The 22,794-nt window shown below is 39.7% G+C and overlaps 1 protein-coding gene across 1 annotated transcript; it reads right to left on the minus strand.

The window, feature by feature from the left end:
* Positions 1-1,400: 1,400 nt before the first annotated feature.
* Positions 1,401-22,045, minus strand: limk2 (LIM domain kinase 2). Its single transcript, XM_058636738.1, has 16 exons — positions 21,755-22,045; positions 21,060-21,156; positions 15,106-15,241; positions 10,588-10,697; positions 10,183-10,368; positions 9,793-9,898; positions 8,522-8,736; positions 7,680-7,866; positions 7,504-7,590; positions 7,081-7,212; positions 6,566-6,622; positions 5,459-5,524; positions 4,962-5,136; positions 4,809-4,864; positions 4,003-4,160; positions 1,401-2,663 (listed from the first exon to the last, which is right to left on the minus strand). The coding sequence occupies exons 1-16, from the start codon at positions 21,768-21,770 to the stop codon at positions 2,444-2,446; spliced, it is 2,004 nt and encodes a 667-aa protein (XP_058492721.1). The 5' UTR covers positions 21,771-22,045; the 3' UTR covers positions 1,401-2,443.
* Positions 22,046-22,794: the final 749 nt, after the last annotated feature.

Genomic DNA, 22,794 nt, shown 5'->3' on the forward strand with positions numbered 1-22,794 from the left:
TGGATGGGGGCGTGCTCTTAAACGTAGCTACGCTATAATATTTTCTGAACGAAATAGAGCACTCATTAACTTGATTTGATAACTGCCATAGGCAGACGCGTCTGCACACACACATGCACATAAAGGTTCTAAATCTTGTTGTTATTTTCTAAAGATATTTGTTCCTTATTAGATATAAAGTTATAAAAACCTTCTCTCTTTTATATTCTTATGTAATATGAGCATAGAACATAATTTGCAGAATAGCATAATCAACCAGACGCTATCATTGTACTATTTTGTCGATTAATCAAGTACTTGTTTGGTCCATAAAATGTCAGAAAATGTTGATCAGTTACCAAACCAAAATGATACCGTTTGAATGATTTATTTGTCAAATGGAGTAAAGAAATCAGAACATTTTCACATTTAAGAAGTTGAACAATCAATTTAACTATATAGTAATCAACTAATAATCGATTCATGGAATAATGGATGCAGCCCTATAAAATTGTAATAATGTTAACTTAAAGAATAACGGATTTGATGCAGTTCTGTATCAACATCCACAATTTCCAAAACCTCTTCCTCAAACCATTTTCTCCTCTCCTCAACCCCACTGAGGATTATTTTATTTATTTTATTTTCAGCATGGTTGTGGAGGTTTTAAACAAAGTGTTTCAGTTTGGTGCTCTGCCTCTGGTGAGTGTGTGTGACTATGTTTGTGTGGTTGTGTGAATGGTGTGTACAGTGTTTTGACAAAATGAGCCTTGTTTTCATTGGAAGATGTCAAAAGGTTTTGACCACAGTAGCAACTTTCATTGCAACAGCTCCCTCTGCTGGTAAAATCATTAACACACAACTTTAGGACAAGCATTTTTCTTTAGTCAGGCCTGTGAAGATAAAACTGCAGAAAAACAAACCAACAAGCAAAACAAATCAATATGACACAAGAGTTTGTATCTGTTGCCAGTGTCAAATACACTTTGATATAATATATTTTGTACTCGTTTGGTCCATAAAATGTCAGAAAATGTTGAAAAATGTTGATAATTATTTGTTAAACTTGGAAATTATGATGTTCTCAAATGTCTTTTGTCCACAAAGCAAAATTGTTCAGTTTTAATTATTTATTTGTCAAATGGAGCAAAAAATCCAGAAAATATTCACATTTAAGATGGCAGAAAAACCAGAAAGCGATTACACCAATTAATTCATTATCAAAATAAACATGAAACAGTTGAAATATTTTAGTAATCAATAATTGAATAATTGTGACTCATGTTATTTTGAATTTCTATTATTTATCAAACTCAGAATCAATCAACGGATCCATTTCCTGATCATTCATACAATATATTTCCTTTCTTCTCATCCGACATCAGTTTTTGTGACGTGCAAAAGTGAAGAATGACAAAATGGAAAGTTTTTTTTTTATTTATGAAACACCAAAGTGATATAAATAATAGTGGTTACATTTGGTCATAGGTACCTTGCATTATTGCATTATTATTACAGCAACAGAGGCAAACATGTCCATGGATGACAAAATGTTTAAAAATGTTTTGAGTTCCCATTAGAAAATGAAGTCCGATTAGAGGCGTACATATGTACACATTTATACACTGTTTAAGAAAAAAAAAATCCAGTTGTCTGTACAAGGTCATGGTTAAGTCTAACGATTATTAAACACGCTTACATTTGTTCCACAGGAGCTTCTCCCTTTTATTTGTTACAAAAAATAGGCGTCAGTAAACAGAGTCTAATTTGTGTGTTCACACAACAACTTAAAGAAATGAGTGAAAATCATTAGACTACAAACTTGTAACCATGTCGTCAAAAAATTACATCTGGTGTGCTGAGACCAAAAAGCAAAAAAAACAAAAAAACATTCCTTTGCTAATTTAAGAGATGAAACTATTCAGGATCAGTGTTTGTTTGCTTCCACTGCCGCTCAGAGTCACTCAGGTTTTCATCAGGCTCTGTTCTCTTGTTTACTTGAACATGCCAATCAGATAAACCATCAAGCTTCTTTGTTTTCTTTGTTGCTGCTACAGTCAAATGACTTTGTTTCTGGGTAAGAATGGACGTGTGCATTCCGGAGACAACAAACAACAAAACTGCTGTGACACAGCGACTCATCGAGGCGTCGCGGCCTCTTTAAGATGCTCACACTTTACACACAGTAAACAATAGTACAACCCTGCATATGCTAAGGGGACCACAGGTGAATAAAATAAAATTTAAAAAAAGTAACTAAAACTTTTTTCTAAAAAAATTTGAAATGCGCCTTTCTTTGATTGGTTGTTTTCAAAGTTGAGGTCCAACTCTGAGAGAAACTTGGTCCAGCTACCACAGATTATCCAGTTCTACCATGGCTCGGGTTCAGTTCACTTGTCCTCTTTTTTCACGTCCACAGTGTTAGTGCAGCAGTTCAGAGGGTTAACAGAGGGACACACAGGTTTTAGGTGCTGTTCTCTTCCAGACTGGGAGGGTCCGGAGAGGCGTCGGGCGTCGGGGTGGATGGCTGATGATCTGCACTCGGTGTTGGAGAGAGGTCTTTAGGCCAGTGGAGTTGACTCAGACTCAGGTGCAGCTCGTCCAGTTCGGCTGGCAGGGGGATCCCCAGATCCTGGTTGAGGGACAGAGCTGCAAACCAGTCCTCCAACTTCTGGAAAGAAGGACTGAGGGAGGAGCACCAGAGGGAAACCAGAGGTTAAACCAGACTGACGACATTGAAAACGTGACAAAAACACGGACAAGGAATCTGGCAGCAGAGGTGTGGACCTGTGCGGGCAGGCTGAGATGTTTTCAAATTTCACAACATTTATTTAAGGCTCGTCTTCAATGATGCCCTCGGGCAAAAATCAAGGCAAAACGGAGAGAGAGAGAGACTCACACAAAACACAGTTACACAAACAAACCAAACCTCAACAGTCTTATTTAAAGCGAGACAGTCAAGTTTAAGATCATTCTGCTGATTGTAAGACACAGAACTTGCAGCATGTGCTCATTTCCATACACAGTTTAGTTATTGTCGTTTAAATGGACAAATGTCCTTGTCCCACGATACTAACACTAGTGGTGGAGCTGCAACTCATAATTGTTTTCATAAACGAGTCATCTGTAAATTATTTGACTTGTTTGGTTCATTAAATGTGGAAAAATGTGGAAAAATGGTTCCCTAATCTTGAAATTAGGGAACATTTCTCAGTTGTAATGATTTCTTTGTCCAGAAAATATTCGCATTAAGAAGCTGAAAAATCTGTTTTAGTTATTAAAAAAACTCTATAACTGAATATTCCATTATGAAAGTAGTTGACGATGGCACTTAGTTATGAGCATATTGAGCACCATTCCATGTCTTTCTTACTTCCTTCAACCTTAAAATATTGAATTCTTTCAGCCAACAGAAAATAAATCCAGTCTCTGTGTCTTTTTCTCGCTGTTGTTTTCTTTTGTGCACCAGCTTCTTCTTCTGTTATTTCCGGGTCAAAACAGGGCTGGGAAACTGTTGAGCATGTGCAGACCTTGGCATCAAGGTACCTGCTGTACATGTTAATCGTGAGCGGGTCTTTTTCATCTGTTTGTTCTTCTCCAGCAACAATACTGCAGTTTATACATCGTCTCCTTCTACTTTCCAGGGTCAAAGACTGGGGAGGACACTGTGGTGCATGTGCAGAACCCCAAGTCTGACTCCAGTCTGACTAAGCGCATACATAATCGGACTATCAATCGCATTATCCAGGTATATACACTAAGTACGATTAAGACTAGCTTGATTTTAGCTGGACTAAAATCAAACTTTTAACATAAACCCTCGGTGTCTTCACCTGAATGTGGACAAGCTTCTATTATTCCTTTAGATTTGTTAAAACACGTGCTAAACACCTGCTGCATCTCGCTCCATTTCACTCATTCTGTCATGCACGATCATCCACTATGCAAAAGATTAACTTTCAAACATAAATAATAATAAAAAAAACCTGTAAGCTATTAACCATTACGATAACATGTGCTCACCGGTTGTCTGGCATGAGGTCACAGCAGGCCACGGCCAGTGGAAAGAAGGCTGGTGGACAGTCGTCAGGAAGGAACTTCTCCACAAACTTGCCAACATTCAAGCCAAAGTCCATTGTCCTGGGGAGGCACTCGGGGTCTGCATAGACTTTTCCAATGATCTGCATCACGAGACAGACGAGGGAGAAAGGGTCAGTCAGTCAATAGATACAGATAGAGACACACTTACAAAACAGCAGGGGGAACAGAGTTTACTTTGTCTTTAGTCCTATTACTGCAGTTTAGATCTGTAGGGCTTTCTCTTTTAAAAAGAACTTACAACCAAGGTTGCTTACTGTTTTTGTTCTTAACATTTTCTCTCGGCATTTTTAATTATTATATTAGCATTTATTTGAACTTTATCTGTTTTTTGTTTGGAGCAGCAGAAAATATTTTAAGAATATAGATTTTTCTCTGACACCAAAATAAGTATTTTTCTAAATTACCACAAGTCATTGTTACAACATTGTTATCAGATGTTTCTATCATGCAGCTCTACTTGACAGTTGCTTCACAGCACGATATTTTGACATGTTCGTGTTGTCTGATCAAGTAATGGAGCTTTGTTCTGAAAACTACCTTTGATGTTTCCCCTTAAATCTCCCTCACCCAGGGTTTTTAGAACTGTTGGCCAAAAAAGATCTGCAAATTAGAAGCCGTCTATCCAGATCATCCAGATCATCCAAGCAGATAATCTGGATAAAACCCCACATATTCTATTTATCTATTAAATCACAAAAATGAAATGAATTGCATCATAGTGTTCTCACCTCGCAGAGTACAATTCCAAAGGAGAAAATGTCCACCTTCTCATCGTAGCGTTTACCTGAAATAACATCAAGTAAAACGTAAAATGCACTTAATCACACACAGAATTCATTGCTACGTGTGAATCAAATTATGTTTTGTACGTAGCTTCTCACCATTTAGCATCTCCGGAGCCATCCAGTAAGGGTTTCCCACAACAGTGTACCGCTTTTTACGGTCAATGCGCCGCAAAACCCTCTTTTTATTGGGGTTTTTCTCAGATGGGGGCTTTACTTTGTCCTCTACTATGAGTCGGGAGAGTCCAAAGTCAGCGACGACCACCGTGTTGTCCTGTGGAAGAACGACAGCTGTTGTCTAAAGCTTTTCTCTGAGCTCATTTTGATATAAAGTCGCATTAGTATAAAAAAACTAAACTGTACTTAACATAAATAAGTTACAATATGTCACACAGTAAGTTATAAGGTAAATACACTTTTTATTTATAACGAAATAATTTGCTGGGTTAACATTAAACTACTGTTTATTGCTACAGACACAAAAGTCCTGGTTAATCACAGGGAAGGAAAAACAACTTCCTCTAGACTTTCACTGAACCAACAAACCGTTCCCACCCTTTATTGTTGAATTGTTGGTATGAAGCCATGTCACTTACCAGTTTAACCAGGCAGTTGTGAGAGTTGAGGTCTCTGTGTATGATACTCATTGAGTGAAGGTAAGCCTGAAACAAACAAACAGAAAAGACGTTGCTTGTCATTATTTAAGAGGAAACAAATCTATATTTTACAAACCAAACAAGAGAATATTCTAAAAAGCAGGGCTGTCAATGTTAACATATTCATTGTGATTCATTTATTTCAATTACGTGTACCATGTTGGTCACATGAGGTGTTTGAAGGTTACCCTGTGTCACATTTTTATACTATATATATTCTAGACATATGTACATATAACTGCATTTATATACAGTTTATATCTGTATATACCACTCATACTCCAACCATTGCCCCACTCTACATGCTACATCTATATAGACCACTGTTTTTTGCACTTTTTTATATTTACTTGCTTCTTTTTTTAACTGAACCACTTCTGGTTCTGGTTAGACGGCGATTGCATTTCATTGCCTCTGTAGCTGTACTCAGCCCAATGACAACACAAATGTATCTAATCTAACCTTATCTAAATGAAGCTGCTGCTGAAATGAGAAGTAACTGCTGTCTCACAGAATCACTCTGCCTGTATCATGTTAGCACTGGCCTTTATACATTTATACACAGCCCTGTATTAAACAGAGAAGACCATGAAACTGGAAACTCTTGCAAAGTGCAAATCGTGTTGCACTAACATTTCCAAACTACACACTGTGTTGCCTCAGGCACTTTGCACTTCTTTTGATTTTAAATGATCAAATATATCTAAAAGTCAAACAATTCAGAATCAAAACACACTGTAGAGAGTTGCTTTATATTGTTAATAAGGACAGTTGTGAATTGGAAAACTGAATTTTAAACCTCATAAAAATTAAATGAATCACTGATTCATCACAGTATTAAAAAAGGAAAAAAAAAACATAATACTGCATGAACAAAATTGTCATTTTCTAGCCAAGTATACATTTGCTGATCCATCTAGGAGTCACATGTGGTGACCCAAGAGCCCACACGAGTTCCCGTTCTCTTATAGCACAACTAGACACATTTACACAGCTAGAAATTGCAGCCAAAGATTTCACTTGCATCTTTGATATCAAACAACTCACCATGCCAGATGCAATGCTCTTTGCAAAGCTCACTCTTTGCTCCCATGTGAATGGGTCCTGTTAGGAGAAGAAATAATGAGACAAATCAACAGAAGGTAATATAAATCATTATGCACAAAGGTTTTCAACAGTGACTGTAAACCAAATGTAGCATTTAGCACAATTCTAAATTGGCTCTCCCTCACATAGTCTTATAAAACACACAGAAAAAACACTCCCTTGTGCTAAACTTAACTACTTCTTCTACATAGACAGCAGTGGGAGGAGGAGAGCGAGGCTCATTCAGCTTCACCTGGCAACACTTTCTAGCACTTTTCTCATTTTACATCGAGCGACTCGACATGCCAGCCAACCCACAATAAAGCCGTGAGCCCTCTATGAATGTAGAGTTTACTTCGGGTCAGGCCCCTCCCACACGACTATGAGCTGCAGCGACCGGCTCGCTCTGTGGCCACTGAAGGGGTTCTGTGCTCCGATGTGGAAGAGGAGAGGAGGATTAAACGTGTTCAACTCACCATGTCTCTGATGAAATCCTTCAGTGTGCCTCCCTCAATGTACTCGGTTATCAAGTTGAGCTTCTTGTCCTTGTACAGCACGCCGATGAACCTCAAAACATGAGGATGATCGAGGCTTCGCATTACTTTGACCTGACCATAGAGAGTCAACAAAAAAAGAAAGATGTTAACAATTATGATCTATTTCAACTTAAGGTGAAATTGAATCCATGAGAAAAAGCAACAAATGTAATTAAGACCAGGCTTCATTTCTCTCACAAGCCCGGGGCATACAGTATACCTCAAAATAATAAAAAGCACAGAGGTAAGCCTTGGAATGTGGCGTGTTTTCACTTATGAGTAAACCAAATCAGCTCCATGCAGAATCTGAGAATTCTGTTTTGACTGTGAGGAAGCGCTGGCCTCCTGCTACTGATTACTAACCTCCTGTAGGAAAGTTTTCTGGGTCTCCTCATCACATCGGATGAGCTCCTTCATCACCATCACCTCTCCTGTGGCTTTATGAGTCACCTGTCAGAGCGACAAAACCACCCACTGCATGAATACATTAATATTCCTCATTGATGTTGGAAAAAGGTGATTGAAAGTCGTCGGCTGACCTTTATGGCCTGTCCAAAGAAGCCTTTGCCTAAGATCTCTCCGTGGATGAGGTCACACGGGCGGAAGATGCGATGAGAGCAGCTGCTGGAGGATCTCAGCGATTCAGAGCGACCGATGTCTCGTGTGATAAACGGCGACTCTTTGGGAGAATTTGGCCCAGGTGACTTACATGTGCTGTTACTCCGTCTGGAGACAGGACAGAAAATTACAAAACTGGATCAAAAATCACTAGACTGGATTGTGGAAAAAGAAAAATGCAACACTAAATATTACACGGATTCTTCACTAAACACAGACTGTAAAAAATGTAAATAAAAAGCAGTGACAGCATTTAAGAAGGTCCACTCGGCACTAAGTTCCTTTGTATCACCTCATCTCGAATGAAAACGTGTTGTCATTGTGTATCAAATGTCTGGACCTCAGGAGTTGATGTAATTAGCATCTGTTTGTCCAAGATCTATCCCTGCTGATGATTGGCTGCCTCGAGGCGTGCAGGAATTTACGACCAGAGCTCATTCCCCACAGGGGGAAGAGGAATACGGGGTTTAAAATTAAATTAAACATGCAATCGTGCATGGAATAAACGCAAGAGCAGAAATGTGCTCCGTGTTTGACTGACAAAACACAACCAGACCAATTGAAAGTGAAGACGAATTTCACCATAATGTGTCATGTAAAAGAGATTCAATTAAGTTCATTGAGTAGAATATTTGTTGCACAGTAGGAGCATTGTGTTTTTGAAAAGGCTGGTCACAGCCAGGTGGTAAATGGATTAGCAGTGGATCAGTAGATACTCAAGGTTATCTGACATGAAAGTGTTTTTCATACATAGTGGACATACCTCAGAGATCTCCTTTTCAGTGAGCTGTTATCAACCACATCTGTTCTCTCCAGCACTGCATCAGAAGGTGAGGACAGACGCATGCGGGAGGTGGCCGGACCTGCCAGCCCACTCCCGGGTGAACCCAGTCTGAGCCGATCCAAACGCTGCCTGACAGGGTCGTACTCTATGAGCAGCTGCAGCGTGTGGCTGGTGCAGTGGATAAGATCGTCCACCTGTGTAGACAATGACATTTGGTAGTTTGTACGTGACAAACCTCCTGAATTCCTTATGGTGTCTTTATACATAGAAATACATTTCAAGTTCAACTAAAGGACACAGGATGATTATGATGCCAAGTTTAATTACTATAATTGTTCAATTATGACGAGTAATAGCTCCTTTTTAAACAAACAATAGCAATTTTCAGATTATCGTTCACATGATGAATGCAGTGGGAGAGTGTCTGGGTCAAATGTCTCCACAACAGCATCCAAACGAGTGGGTGGCACCTTGAGCATGAAGGACACTCACTAACTCATTAACTCACTCTGGATTAACCAGAGTTTCTCATGTTCTCACACAAGCTCAACCGAACAGAATAAGGAGTCTGAAAGAGCTGCTTCTGTCGAACTCAACCTTTGAAGAACGCTGATATACTAATCCTGAAAATCGGAGGAAACAGGAAACAAGAGCGGAGGAATGGACATTGGAAACAACTCTTTCTGACAACAAAACAAAACAAAAACTCGACAGTGAGTGATGACTGTGTTTGAAAGCATGTAATTCTGTGAGGGTGAGGTTGTGGGAATGAGCCTTTAAGTGTAGTCATTCCACATACCATCCTCTCCCAGCTTAAGTATGTATAAATGATGAAGCAATGAGAGGAATGCCAAAAATCACATGTTGTATAAGAATATAGCTTTGCAAATGATACCCGTGGAAGTGATTTGCTCTTAATACGGACAGTTCTACAGCTCAATGCACAGTATGACATTTCTTCTCAATCAAAACAATAACAAAAGGCTGAGTTTGGTAATGTCGGGAGGCAGCGTGGGATTGTTTGGTTCCCCTGGGCGTTTCTGTTTTACGGGGAGAACTTCAGCAGCAGAACACACAGCAAACGGCAGTGAGTCGCCAGGAAATACACAAAAAATTGAAAAGGGAAAAGACAACACACTGGCTAACAAGTATACATAGTATTTCCTTCTCCTTTCTGATGTGTCAAAGAGATTTGCCCCAGAAGTTAAAACAGAGATCATTAAAACCTGACCACAATGACCACAACTCACCTCCTCCTGCATTAACGTCCCCACTGGAATGCCATTGATCTCCAGGATCCTGTCGCCAACATGGATGGCATTTCGGACCTCGGGACTAATCAGCATCCCTCTCACCCTGGAGCAACACATCACCAACACTTATATGTGAGTATTAATTAGCACCGTAGAAAGGAATCAGCAGAACAATGTGGTCCGTGTCCTGGGCAGCTAATAAATCAGGACCAAGTGAATATGAGAGGCTAAAACACACTTACATCAATTCATAAATAACTACTATATTCCATAGTGGCACACTTAAGTGCACGCCAGAGCAGAGCTATCATCAGTGTTACGTAAAAGCATTACTCACAGAGCCAGGGGACAGGTACAGAGGCGAGTACTCAATCATGTGCCACTTACTCTTTGACTTGTACACTCGCTGAACCGCTGGCGTCCCTCAGCACAGAGACGGCGAGGCCCCTCTTGCCATTGGCTGCAGAGGGCATCGATATTAGAGTCACAGTGTGGGGCAGCGAGTCGAGCACCGAGTCAAATGTACGCTTTTCCAACATGGGTGCGAGGACCACCTGCTTGTAGCACTTTCCGCTGCGAACAACAGGACACGGAGTGAATCATTACATGTGAGGGCTTGTTGTGGAGTTACAGTTCACAAAATTCAAGGAGCTGTGGAAAATTCCCAAAGTAATAATGGCTGTCAGTCAGCATCAAGGCTAAAAGGGAACTTGTATAAGCCTTTATTACTTCAGTCCGTCTTCGGAAAAATAAACACGCACAAAGAGAAAAAGGGACGTGCTGCTGACTTACCAGTAAAGTTTTGATCGCTCCACTAAGGCGTAGGTGTCCCTGTCCTCAATCACCACCATGCACCTCAAACACACGAAGCACTCGGGATGATACTTGTGATCTCCGGCCACCTGGGAAAAAAAAACAATCCACTGTAACAATCTTCACAGTGCAGAGCATGAAGCAGTGATGTGTTGCCGGTGAAGCTGGTGTCCCTGCTGTGTTTTGTTTGCTTGTCTGAGACTGAGTGTGTCGAGGAGCGTGATTGTTGTCTGCCTCCCTCCCTCCCACTGTCTGCGGTGACACAGTGGTAACACCTGGTTCACCTCAGTCTGTCTGGAATCTGTTATGATGTCACCTCGCTGACGTCCTGCTCTTCAACGATCGATCAATCAATCAATCATTTCTGTCACATTTACACATGTAGCGGAAAGTGTGAAACATGCTTCCATGAGCAGGTGATGAATAATTAGTTTGTTTCTGTTTGTTTACTAGTAAGAAAAGAGTCAGGAGGCCAGAAGACACAAAAAGGGGTCCGGAAATTATTTCAACAAATAAAATACAACGTAAAAACTGTTAAAAGCACTATAAAAATAAAATATATTCTAATTCTTAGATATTATAATGATACTCCTTAGTCCTTGCCTTTATGGACAGCATTACCATCCCACTGTCAATATACAATAACATAGCAGCGGACAAAATGTGACATTTGAACGTCCTTTGGGATATTGGTGTTCCCAAATCGCTGGCTCTGTTATTATGGGGGTCAAGAGCTGAATAGTTTGGAAACCACTGATTGATACAACACAAGTGTTTTTTGTTTGTTTTTTTACTTTCGCATGCAATCACCAAATTAACTTCACAATAGGTAAAGAAAAATGCTTGTCGTTTCACAAAAATAGTGGTTATTTTTTCTTCTCGGTCTCGTTCCAGGAGCTTTTACATCGCCATTAATAATTTAACGTTTTCCAGATGTGCGCAGCTTCTCCATTTCCTTTGTGCATCTTTGTGGGAAAAATAAAAAAAAAACATCTCTTAAAAAAAATCTGGGTTTTATTTTTGTCTGAGGACAAACTGTTTTGAATAAACGAATGCTTGTCGCTCCTTTGTTGTGAATATAAACCATGTTCGAAACTTGTCCCTTGGTATATTAAAGTTTAGTTATCAATATTTTAAGACTGACTAACCACAGCAGAGACTTAGTGAGTCAGTGGGAAAAGAACTCCCTGCTGTTAAATAAGATAAATAAGAGTGATGAGTGATGTCAGCCAAATTATTGTGACACCTCAGGAGGCTTGTCTGTAAAGCGTCAAGCTATCAACAAAAACAACCACCACCACAACCTGCATGGACTTGCACCACTATGATTTTTTTAATTAAAAAATGATTGCACTCAAAATGGCAAAAAGGTTGAGTGTAAAACAATTTGCACTAAGTTCTTACTCTCAACACTTACTGTATTGGCACTGCAAAGGAAGAGAAAGTAGACTATATCTAAAAAGTAATGTGTTTTGTTTTTTTTTTAAGTTAAGTTAGTTAAGATAATTTGGTGGGTGATTATAATAGTCACATAGCAATTGTCATGTTTCATTTTATGTCAACAAAACTTCCCCGGTAAGTTAACTGTGCACATGATGTACTGTGTATCAGAGTGCATCAAATTTGAAGGGGGGGGGGACGACAACACTAAAACATCTTCAGTGAAACAATAAATGAACAACAAACTGGACAAAAACAATACTGTTCTGGACTGAAACGCCTCACAAGTAGCAGCAGCAACAGCAGCAGCAGCAATTCTGAACAACACTCCTCTGCTCATGGACCACAATGATTCTCTTTCTGGCCCAGAGGCTGCAATGCCAATTCAGCGCTGCCAAAAACACTTGGCTCCACAAGCTGATGAAGCTGGATGCCAATACTAAATAGAGGAGCCCGTTATGTGTGTCGCTTGGTGGCAAAAAAGAAAAACTTCAGTCCGTCTTCATGTTAGACAAGTGACCCCAGTTTTGATCAGCAAGAAGTGTTGCCACATAAATTTCAACTTTCAATTTGTAGATACCAAATCAACAATGACCGACGTGCAGCATCTTCTATTGTGCCAGATTGTTTTATGGTTAGCAAGTTATTTTAATCCTTCCTTAAATGTATTTTTTTACAAAACATATAATTCAAATGAGACTGCCCTCTATAATCGACGGAATTTAATTTCAATAAAGAAAAAATAAATCTAATTCATAGTCTGTGTCAGTCTGAATGCACAACCACATCCATGCAAACTGACAACTGATCTGTTGTGTGCTGAATAAACACTTTAGCAGTTAGCTGGAATTTGACCAAGACAAAATTGAGATAATGGGGATTAAGAGTGGGACAAAATAACAGTTTAGTGATATATCGGCGTCCTCCCTCGTGCAATATGATCATCTATACTGTACTCCAGGGCTCAAACATCGATATTTTAATTAACAAATTAAAGTAAACATACCCTGCCAGCTTTACTCACTGGCCGTCGCTACTTGATGTTGATAATGGCGATAATGGCAGAGAAAGCAATGTTAAGAGATGCCCCATCCACGTTCAATAAATAGACTTTAGGCACTTTGTTCTGAATGTAGTGAAAAAAGCATAATAAAGAAATCCTGCACTTTTAACTTTTCACAGACTTCTTGTTTCCTTCAGTTAGACAGATATCGTGATGCATCGCTAAATAATTGACATGCAATATATTGATCATCACAGAATAGCTGTATTGTGATATTATTGGTATCGTGTACCATGCATCTTGTATCGTATTGTGAGGTATCCTGTGTTTTAAAATTTAAATAAACATACTGCTTTTAAAACTTGACTAACAACATCTTTGTCACACTGAGGCCATAACCAGCACATTATTTTTAACAAAGCATGACACTGGCAGAATTAGGTTGAAGCCAGTAATGCCCCGTTCCCATTAGTTGAATAACCTGTTAATTCCGAGGTTAAATAGGGGTTTTGACCAGTTGGAATGAGTTTACTCAACATTCACCCAGGGTCAAATGACTGTAATAAAAGCCGAAGCTTTATCAACTTCAGTTCCAAACTGTGTTAACTGGAACGCTAGAGGACACACAAATTTTGTCTGCTTCATTTTTGTCAGTGATGGCAATTTAGGCGTCGTGGTCAATTATTTTCTAGCTGCTAGCATAGCTGTTAGTCATGAATTCTTTCAGTGAACCATTCTTTCACAACTTGGGACAGCACTAAAAATTCTTATTTAATCTTACTTCATTGTATTAGCGACATAAACAAGTTTATTCCTCGTTGCAAAGTCAACAGACCAATATCTACGGTCTATAGCAAGACCTAGCTAAAGCTATTAAAGTTAGCCAAAACCTATGACAACAAGGTTTACTGTGTTTTACCACCACCTAATTAAGCTTTAGTTCATGCAACATTAGCTTTCTCTTTAATGAAAAACAAAAGATTTCTGAAAACACATCAGCACAGATATACAGTAGGTGGTAGACGGTGGATAATTTCTGCAAAGCTTCCCCGCCACAGACGCCTAAACATGACAGGCTCCAAAAACCACCTCATAGTCGATTGAGCGTCTTCCCACTAGATCCTCTGTGTACTTGGGGAAGTGAGCTGTGGAGAGCTTCAGTACAGAGTGGGAACAACCAGGGGCCTCAAAGAGGGAAACTAATTGTGAGGTCTAGGGTTAAATGTGTTCAGCAGCAGCAGCCTATGTAAAGTATCACTCATCTGTAATGGCCAGAGAAAAAGCCCCCTGCCTTTTAATGCACGTTCATATTATTCTGGAGTGGTAAAATCGGGTACACACAGGGAGCACTGACACGCACTGTGGGCATTCTGGTATTATTTAAGTACAGGGGGAAATTGTTGGCAGTTGATGTTATACGATTCATGAAAAGGCAAACTCTGGGAGCTCAGCAATCGCACATGAAAGCATTGTTTTTAATAGTCTTAATCCAGAGGTGGGATTTATTTCACTGAAGATTCATGAATTATAAACAGCAAGACAACGGGATACAAGACACAACAACCATTCACGCTAACAGGGTGTTTGTTGGGCTGCCCCGACATGCAAGGGCCCTCGCCACGCCCATAGTAAATTACTGCAGACGTTTCACAAGTTTCTGTGCAACCATTTGGGGGGAAGGAGAAAAAGAATAATATTTGCTTCGTTCTGCGTGCTCGGGCCTTAAAAATTACTGAAGAAGCAGAGGCCTTTAGATTTTAGTTCAACTTTTAAGGATTCTCTAACACTGGATACCATGATGAAAACACCTTTTTTGTGCCAGGATTGCCTTGAAAATGTCCACACCCTTGTTGTTACATGCCACTCAGCTTTGACTCTGCGATAAATATGTAGTCTCCATGTAAGAAAAGATGTATAGGATATTGTTGAAAGGTACTCAAATATAAAACTATATCCATCTGACTGTCACTAATGACCTACACAACAAAAATAAATGTTAATCCACTGCTTAAACTTTGGTTGATGGTGTAAAAGGTGATAAACAGAAGACATACCATGGCAGGTCCAGTCATGAGCAGAGAACACCCATGACAAAACTCCCCAAACTTCTCCCAGTAGTGTTTGCGACAGTACAGCTTGCCATCCTTCTCGTAGTACCAGTTAGTCAGGTGGTCACAGCACACAGAACACCTGTGGGAGGAGAAAATAGTAAGTCCCTGTTGTGATTTTCCTTTTTTTTCCCCCTGACATATTACATCAAATTAACTGTATGCTTTATTGACTTCTGCAGCAAAACCCTCAAACACTTTACATTTTTAGTTATTATGCAGACACTTTCATGGAACGCAGCTTTCAGGTGACACAAGAGTAAGGAGCAACTTTATTGGTGCTCTACCACTGAGCCACCACCACCACTCCATATTTGGTCCTTTGCATTACATGAATCAGACGTGACTGAGGGAGCGTTTGTGTGTATACAGTGGCAGCAGAGGCACAAAAAGCATTTATCATGTCAAACTGCTGAACTATCTGGTTTTTTTGAGCAGCAGAATTCACCTCTGAAACTTTTTGTGGTCACTTCTTCAAGTTTCCAGTCCTACTCCAGCCCATTTGCAGCCGTCTCGCCGTACTAGCACAATGTTACTGTTGCCTCCATCAATCTTGATATACATACAAGAATCTTAACACTGTCATACTGAGCGCATAGGCATAATTGCCGTTGTGTGAACTCATATGATGATGGCTGGATTTAGATTTGATGGTCAACTTTTACATTTCCCGAACAAATGTAAAACATTATAACTGGTTTATAATTTAAACTATTTCTGTGGAGTACAACACTCTCAGTTTCAAGGTTGACTATGAGAGGAACATTATAGCTGGGGGCTACTCCCAATGACAAATACTTCTCTCTATGCTAAACACAGTGAGGGGCAAAGTAAATACCCTTTTCATGAAAACTGCTCTGTTTTGTATGTGTGCAGGGTTAAGAAGATCAGACAGAACTAAGTGTTGTTCCACTTTTGAGGAAAAAGAGAATCTGCCAGATGTTTGCAGATGGTGGACTGAAGGGACGTTTGGTTATAAGCCTCCACCACATCAGTTTATAGCACTTTTAAAAAGGCCCAGTTTGAGGAAAGTGGGGGGAACCACATTAGCCACAACCTCTGATAAAGCCGGCTGAAACAAATCTCCTGATCTTCGTAACCTGGGTGTTTTCCTTTTTTACATGTTACTTAAAATATCACAATGTTAAATATATGCGAGTGTTGCTAATAAGCCTTCCCGTTAAGCCTAATGGACAAACGTGCAAACAATTTGTGCAAGATATGCAAGTTAAAGTCAGGAGGCTGAATCACAGGATATGTCACTACACTTCAATCGTATTATCATGGTGAGCAGCTGCAAACTTAAAATGCACATTTTATGATGATATTTAACTGTTTTCACCTGAGCAGAGGCTTTGCATTTTGAGACAACATTTATGGCAGCTGCAATTTTAGGACAAAATGTTCAGAGTGAGGAATGCTGAAGTTGCCAGCACCTACAGGCTATGAAGTGTTCCTCAAACAAGCTGCACTGGTTGTGCAAAATGGTGGCAGCGCGTTTGCCTGCCAAATTACAAACAAGGATGATCGTCTGTCAGGAGATTAGGTTACCGAAATGTCTGCAGTGCTGTTTTTTTTTCTAACTGCTGCAGCCATTTAGACTTTGCAAATACTCCCCGTGTCTCAGCCCTTTCTCTTTTCACCTTGGTTTAGAGGTAATTTGAGCAGAGCTTTTAAAAGAGATGTCAGATTGTGGAGATGAGCTGCAGACGCATGAATCACAATGAGAGTCACTTCCACTTGGACATCGTTTTGCCATTGATTCAGACAGTAATACATTTTCAATACCTTTTTTTTGTGTTGGATTTCAGAAATCACTACAGCAACTAACAGTACTGACTTTCTGATCAACTTTTTCTAATTCACAGATATGATCTCCGCCTCTGCCACATGATTGCGCTGATGCTCGACGATAACATCCCACACCTTATATAACCAGCACGAACGATGACACGACCAGTCAGAAACACTACACTCAGTGGAAATTCTACTTTAACGTGTTTTTAATCTTTCGTTGCAGGGCTGGGCGCAGCCTTCAGTGGAACATCGTGCATCACGTTGCTCTCTCCACTGCAGGTAGAGCTGATCTAGGATTATTGACTTTGGCAAAACCCTCAGATATTTCAGAATGTTCTGGCATTAGTTAAGATGGAGACATCTTATAGAGAGAAGAATGTTTGTGCCTTCTGTGGAGAGAGAAGTGCAGTTTGTGTGTGTGTGTGTGTGTGTGTGTGTGTGACATTTCAGACTTTTTATATGAAGTGGCAACCATGATAAAAAGCCTTATGAAAATCTTCGCCAAGACTGGAATTAAATCATAGCCGTTATTTAAAAAAAAATTTCCACTTACAATTTATATCTTTAAGTTGCATTACATCGTAAAAGTCAATACGTTGGTATCTTGTATGATAATGCATCTAGAACACAGCAATATTTACCTGTAACTTTTAAATAATATCCCAAATCAAATCTGTAATTATCTGTCAGAAAACAACACCATTAGACACTTTCCTTAAATATTTCATATGCAACTTTAAATTATGTTGAAAAACACAATTATTAAATTCAAATACTGTTATCAGCATCAGCTACATACACCCAGCATTATTTAACTACAGCATAAAGCAGTGCAGATAGGATTAGTATCAGTATTGGTATTATTTATTCAGTAAGTGAAGGAAAAGTGAAACATTTCATCTGATATCTAGTATGAATTTCAGTGTCTGTGCAGGTGCAGCACATGAAAAAAAGGAACTTCCAGTTTGAACGCCTTGTTCTGAACAACAAAACATTCCAAGACTAAACCAACTCCTGATAAATGATAATTAGTGTCCATTATGTCCCTATAAAATGTCAAGATAAACTGATGCAGGGCAACTTATAAAAACACCTGACTTCCCTCCATGGCTGTTGGTGAGTGGGGGGTGGGCACACTAAGACTCAGGTGGCTCTTCAATGAACAATGCAATGGTCCTGCCCGCACAAACACTACAAAGTAAACATTGCTCATTTCCTTTCATCCACATTCCTGCTGGAGTGTATTTATTTGTTGGAGTAAGAGGAAGAGGTGGTTTGAGACCTTGAAGATCTGCTGAGGAAGCATTTCACTTTCAGTCAGACCTTATCTCAGGATGTTTGTCTGTTGGGTTCCCCTTATTCTCCACAACAACAACCACAACAACCTCTGCCCAAAAAGTGGAGTTATTTCTTTTTTCACTCATTGACAGGAAAACACAGTCTGTGGTTAATCCAAATCCGTTTGGATGATGAGCTTAAATTCACCCGTGTTTCTCAATCAATATAGGTTTAAAAAGCTCTGTTGATTTGAGATGATTTTAAGTAAATTGTCAGAATGAAAACAAGATTTGTTAACTAAAATCAAAGTGCTTGTCTTATATTCAAAGCCCAATAATAATACACTTTATTATCATGAAGTATGACAACACACACACATCAAATATACAAATGTAAAAATGTGAAAAGTTTTGCTTGAAAAGTTACAAGCCAATCATAAAAATGGTACATTTTCAGTTGTATAACTAATCAGTGAATGGACGCAGAGACACAGCAAGCGTAAATACCACCCCATCCTGTGATGTAGGAACAAAAATGAAATACAATACTCACACCTAGCTTTGTTTGGGGGGAAAAAAATGTGTCTGACACAGCAGGCTCACACCTCTGAATCGCTGTCTAGGAATGCAGCCGACTCGAATGTGCCGTTACCTATAGGACTTAACAACACTGCCAGGTTTACTGGAACAAGAATGACCTCAACATGTAAGAATGCCACACAAGGTGGAGGCAGAGTGGCAGCATTTGGACAATAGACAAAATGAACACCAGTGCGAGTTTCAACAAGGACATTGTACGTCTCTACTGTGATTTTAAAAAACAAACTCAAAGAGATTAAGGTCTTTAAGCAATATAATTGCCTTGTGAAAAAATGGGAGCTGTGATTAGAGCAGCACATTTGCTGCAGCCAGAAGTGGGATCTGACTACAGTACATGGAGGTTGAGCCCCGGCAGCTCATACTTTCACAGCAATTCAACCATCTGCAAGATTTGTAAGATGTTGCAGACAAACATGCCGCTACAAAAGTGAACACACGATACACATGTTTAAAAGGAGAGAGGGCATCAAGTGACACGGTCAAAACAGAGATGTGGCCCCTGAGATGATGCTGAGATGCCAGTGTTGCGAAAGAGTGAAATTCTAGGTTATTTAAGGACACTGGTAGATACTATTTCAGTTGCCAGAATCAGGCAACATAGTCAGCATTAAGTAGAAGAACTTGAAGAACCTCAGGTCCAGACTGCAGCCATAAAAACCAAAGTATTTTTTAATATATTCAACGGCATTTGGCCAGGAAAGGCTGTGCCCCAGTCAGCTAGATAGACTGTTCCAGGCACCCAGTTCTTACTCATCTACTTTAAAATATTAGCAGTGATGGATACAAAATAAAGCAGCTGGGATTTTGTGGTCAGTGATCCATTGATTAGGGCTGAACAGTTTTAGGGAAAATATCTAATTGTGATTTCCCTGACAGATATCGCATTTGCAATGTGATTTCCATGGCTTTAGTTCAATATTCGCTTTGGAAAACAGATTTCACAAATGATGAAGCATTACCACATAACACTGAAAAATGTTACCTACTTAAGTCTAACACTGGTATAGTTACCCGCCAGATTTACCCACTCCTCAGGTGAGCCTGCAGAGCTTTCTGGAAGGACGACGTCAATAGTCCAATTGTTCTCTTTCAACATTTGTTTTGGTATCCGACAACCTCACTCACTTAGGTAAATACCTAAGTGAGTGAGTGATACCTATAGTTTGCTGCTGTTTCCTTTCACCATCGTAGCTGTTATGTTTCCATCATCAATCTGTGTCACCATAGACACGAAAACTAAACAGCATTATATTGACAGAGAGAGTCATGTGGAGCTTAATCAGCAATCAGCAGTTTCATTGTCAAATGAAATTGCAGCCTTGACTAATAATGTAATAAATTGTGATTATGATTTCATAACAATTAGTCTTTCAAATTTCACTGATCAGATGCCAATACCAAGATTAGATAACTACCGATACTGATACCAGAGCTATTTTTCTTTCCTCTTCAATATCAGCAATGTTGATTTTGTTGTTGGTACACTGTGTAAAAACTAGGACACTCCGACCTGACAGTTGGCTGAACGCAAAGAACGGCAATTAACTGCAACACTGCCCTAGACTGGCATGTGTTAGGGGGGAAAAAAGATACACCGTCTCACACACATGTGAGATTTTCATTTTGTGAGCTATTTTATCGCACATCACAACATATGACTGCTCGCCAAGGAGGAAACCCTTGCTTGTCATATCATGTTGGAGGTCACTGCCCCGCTCAGAGCAATCTCATCAAGGGGCAATGACCTGTGAAACCAAAGAGCCAACATCAGCTTAAGTGTGGAAATCATTAAGCCTCCAAGCAGAGGGTCAAAGTCTTCTGGGATAGTTTCACTGACCAATCGATACTCTGGAGTGTAGATTGGCCATTGAAACTAGAGCTGGGACCCATTTCCATGCAGAAGCCTGTCAACTGTCACAAAACAAGTATGACATGATCCTACATGGGTCATATTGTGTGTGTGGGGGGGGGCCTTAAACAATGATAACCTGTTTGCAAAAAAGAAACATACATGAAACCAAGGCAGAAGCTTCTGGGACTATCCACTAGGCCTTTTGTAAGTGCACCCAACCATCCTCAGAGAGAGCAGCCAACATAGTGAAAGCGGCATAAAAAACAATTGCGTCTATGTCAACGCAAATTGTTCCCCCACTTCTCTCTATGGAAACAAAGCCTCAGACTATGACTTAACTAGACAAGGGCAGTAGCAGGCGTGTTAACACTCACTGAAAACAGGAGTTGTGCCAGATGTCGTGGAGGACTTTCATGTGGAAGGAGTCTTGGATTTTTTCTCCACAGCCCACACAGTAGCACGCATCTGTACCTGCAAAACAAAAATAAACATAATACAAATGATGGTGATTATATAATCAGATTCAAACTGAAGTTGCAATGTAGGTTTAAGATTGCAGCTAAAATATGTTGCAGCTGGTAAATGTGGTGTGTTTGATGTTTCATTGACAGGACTACAACATCTATTCGGTTAATAATCAAATACTGAGATAATAAGCAGCTATTTTGTTAGTAATTTATTCAGCTTGAGTATTTTTTGGTGTGATTTCCGCTTCCTCAGTGTGATTATTTTCTGTTTTCTTCTCTTTGACAACACACTACATTTGTTTGGTTAGTAGACAAACGATATTTAAGGACGTCGTGATTTTTGAGGTGTGGGTAACACCGGTCAACACTTTTCACCAAACAAAACCCCTCAAATAATCGAGTAAAAAAGTAATTAAAAATGTTATTCGATGTTTAAAATAATCGTTAGTTGAATACCGACTCGGTGACACCTCTGTAAACGAGAACACATTACACGCTGTTTGGACTCACCGTGTTAAACAATACAACAAGAACCTTTCACTTAAACGGAAACAGCAGAGACTATTCTCTGTATTAAGTTACAACCTGAAAACGTTCCTCACCTTCTGGCTCCTCCATCTACTTTCTGTAAAAAAAGGTCGCCGATTCTCAGAGACTTTTACAAACTGCTCATACTGAAGCGGGAGAGCTGCCGTTGTTTTACTCTTCTCCGTTGTCCTGCCTGTGGACTTCCAGCCTCCAAACTCTGAATGCGGCAGGAGGAAGCAAAATAAACTCACACAAATTCCTTTAAACCTCCACACAGAGTGGAAGAAACCTCACTTGTACTTGTGTGTATGTGCGTGAGTGAGTGAGTGTGAGGACGGAGGCGCTTTCTCGCCTCTAGCAGCCTGAGTGACGTAATGCACTCTACAAATTCCTGTACGGAGAGCGGAAGGGCTCAACTCCAGTGCAGCACCTGGAAACAGGAGAGAATGAGGTTTAGCCCCAAAGTGACACGAAACAACACGAGCGCCATCTGCCGACGATATGGCCGCACTGCGCTCTAATGAAAATAATAGAAGTATTTTGTTTTTGTTTTTTTCAATTTAAGGGTGAACCAACATTGTTTTGTATATATTGATGTCATAATGACAATAAACACTTCTTGAATCTTGAATCTTGAATATATGAACTTATATAAACATCTTTGTTTACACTACTGTTTGATCGATTATTGGTGTTTTTCAATCGTTTACATTGAACTGAGTCTGAGACCCCAAATCAACACACACAAACTTGTTTTTATATCTTAGTGAGGACACATTATTGACTTTACTTTATTCCTAACCTAAACCCAATTCTAACCCTGACCCTAAAACCATGTCTTAAGCCCTACAAAAAGCCCGGAACAGTTGTGAGGACCAGCCAAAATGTCCTCACTTTCCCAAAATAGCCTCACTCCCTTTGGACCTCACAAATCTAAACATACAAGGAACACACATAAACTAGTTTTTATAATGATGCAATGCATTCCCTAACCTCTTATCTTAACATTAAGCATCACAACTAAGTGCCTCACCCTAACCTAAACCCAATTCTAACCCTGACCCTAAAACCATGTCTTAAGCCCTACAAAAAGCCCAGAACAGTTGTGAGGACC

This window comes from Solea solea, chromosome 8 (genome assembly GCF_958295425.1).
Source record: "Solea solea chromosome 8, fSolSol10.1, whole genome shotgun sequence".
NCBI classification, from domain to species: Eukaryota; Metazoa; Chordata; class Actinopteri; order Pleuronectiformes; family Soleidae; genus Solea; species Solea solea.

Coding starts and splice junctions, on each gene's coding strand:
- limk2 (XM_058636738.1), bottom strand. Junction 15,242..21,059: donor TGGCACAACTCCTGTTTTCA/GTGAGTGTTAAC, acceptor CTCCTCCCACAG/GTGTTCTGTGTGCTGTGACC. Junction 10,369..10,587: donor GAGCGATCAAAACTTTACTG/GTAAGTCAGCAG, acceptor TGTTGTTCGCAG/CGGAAAGTGCTACAAGCAGG.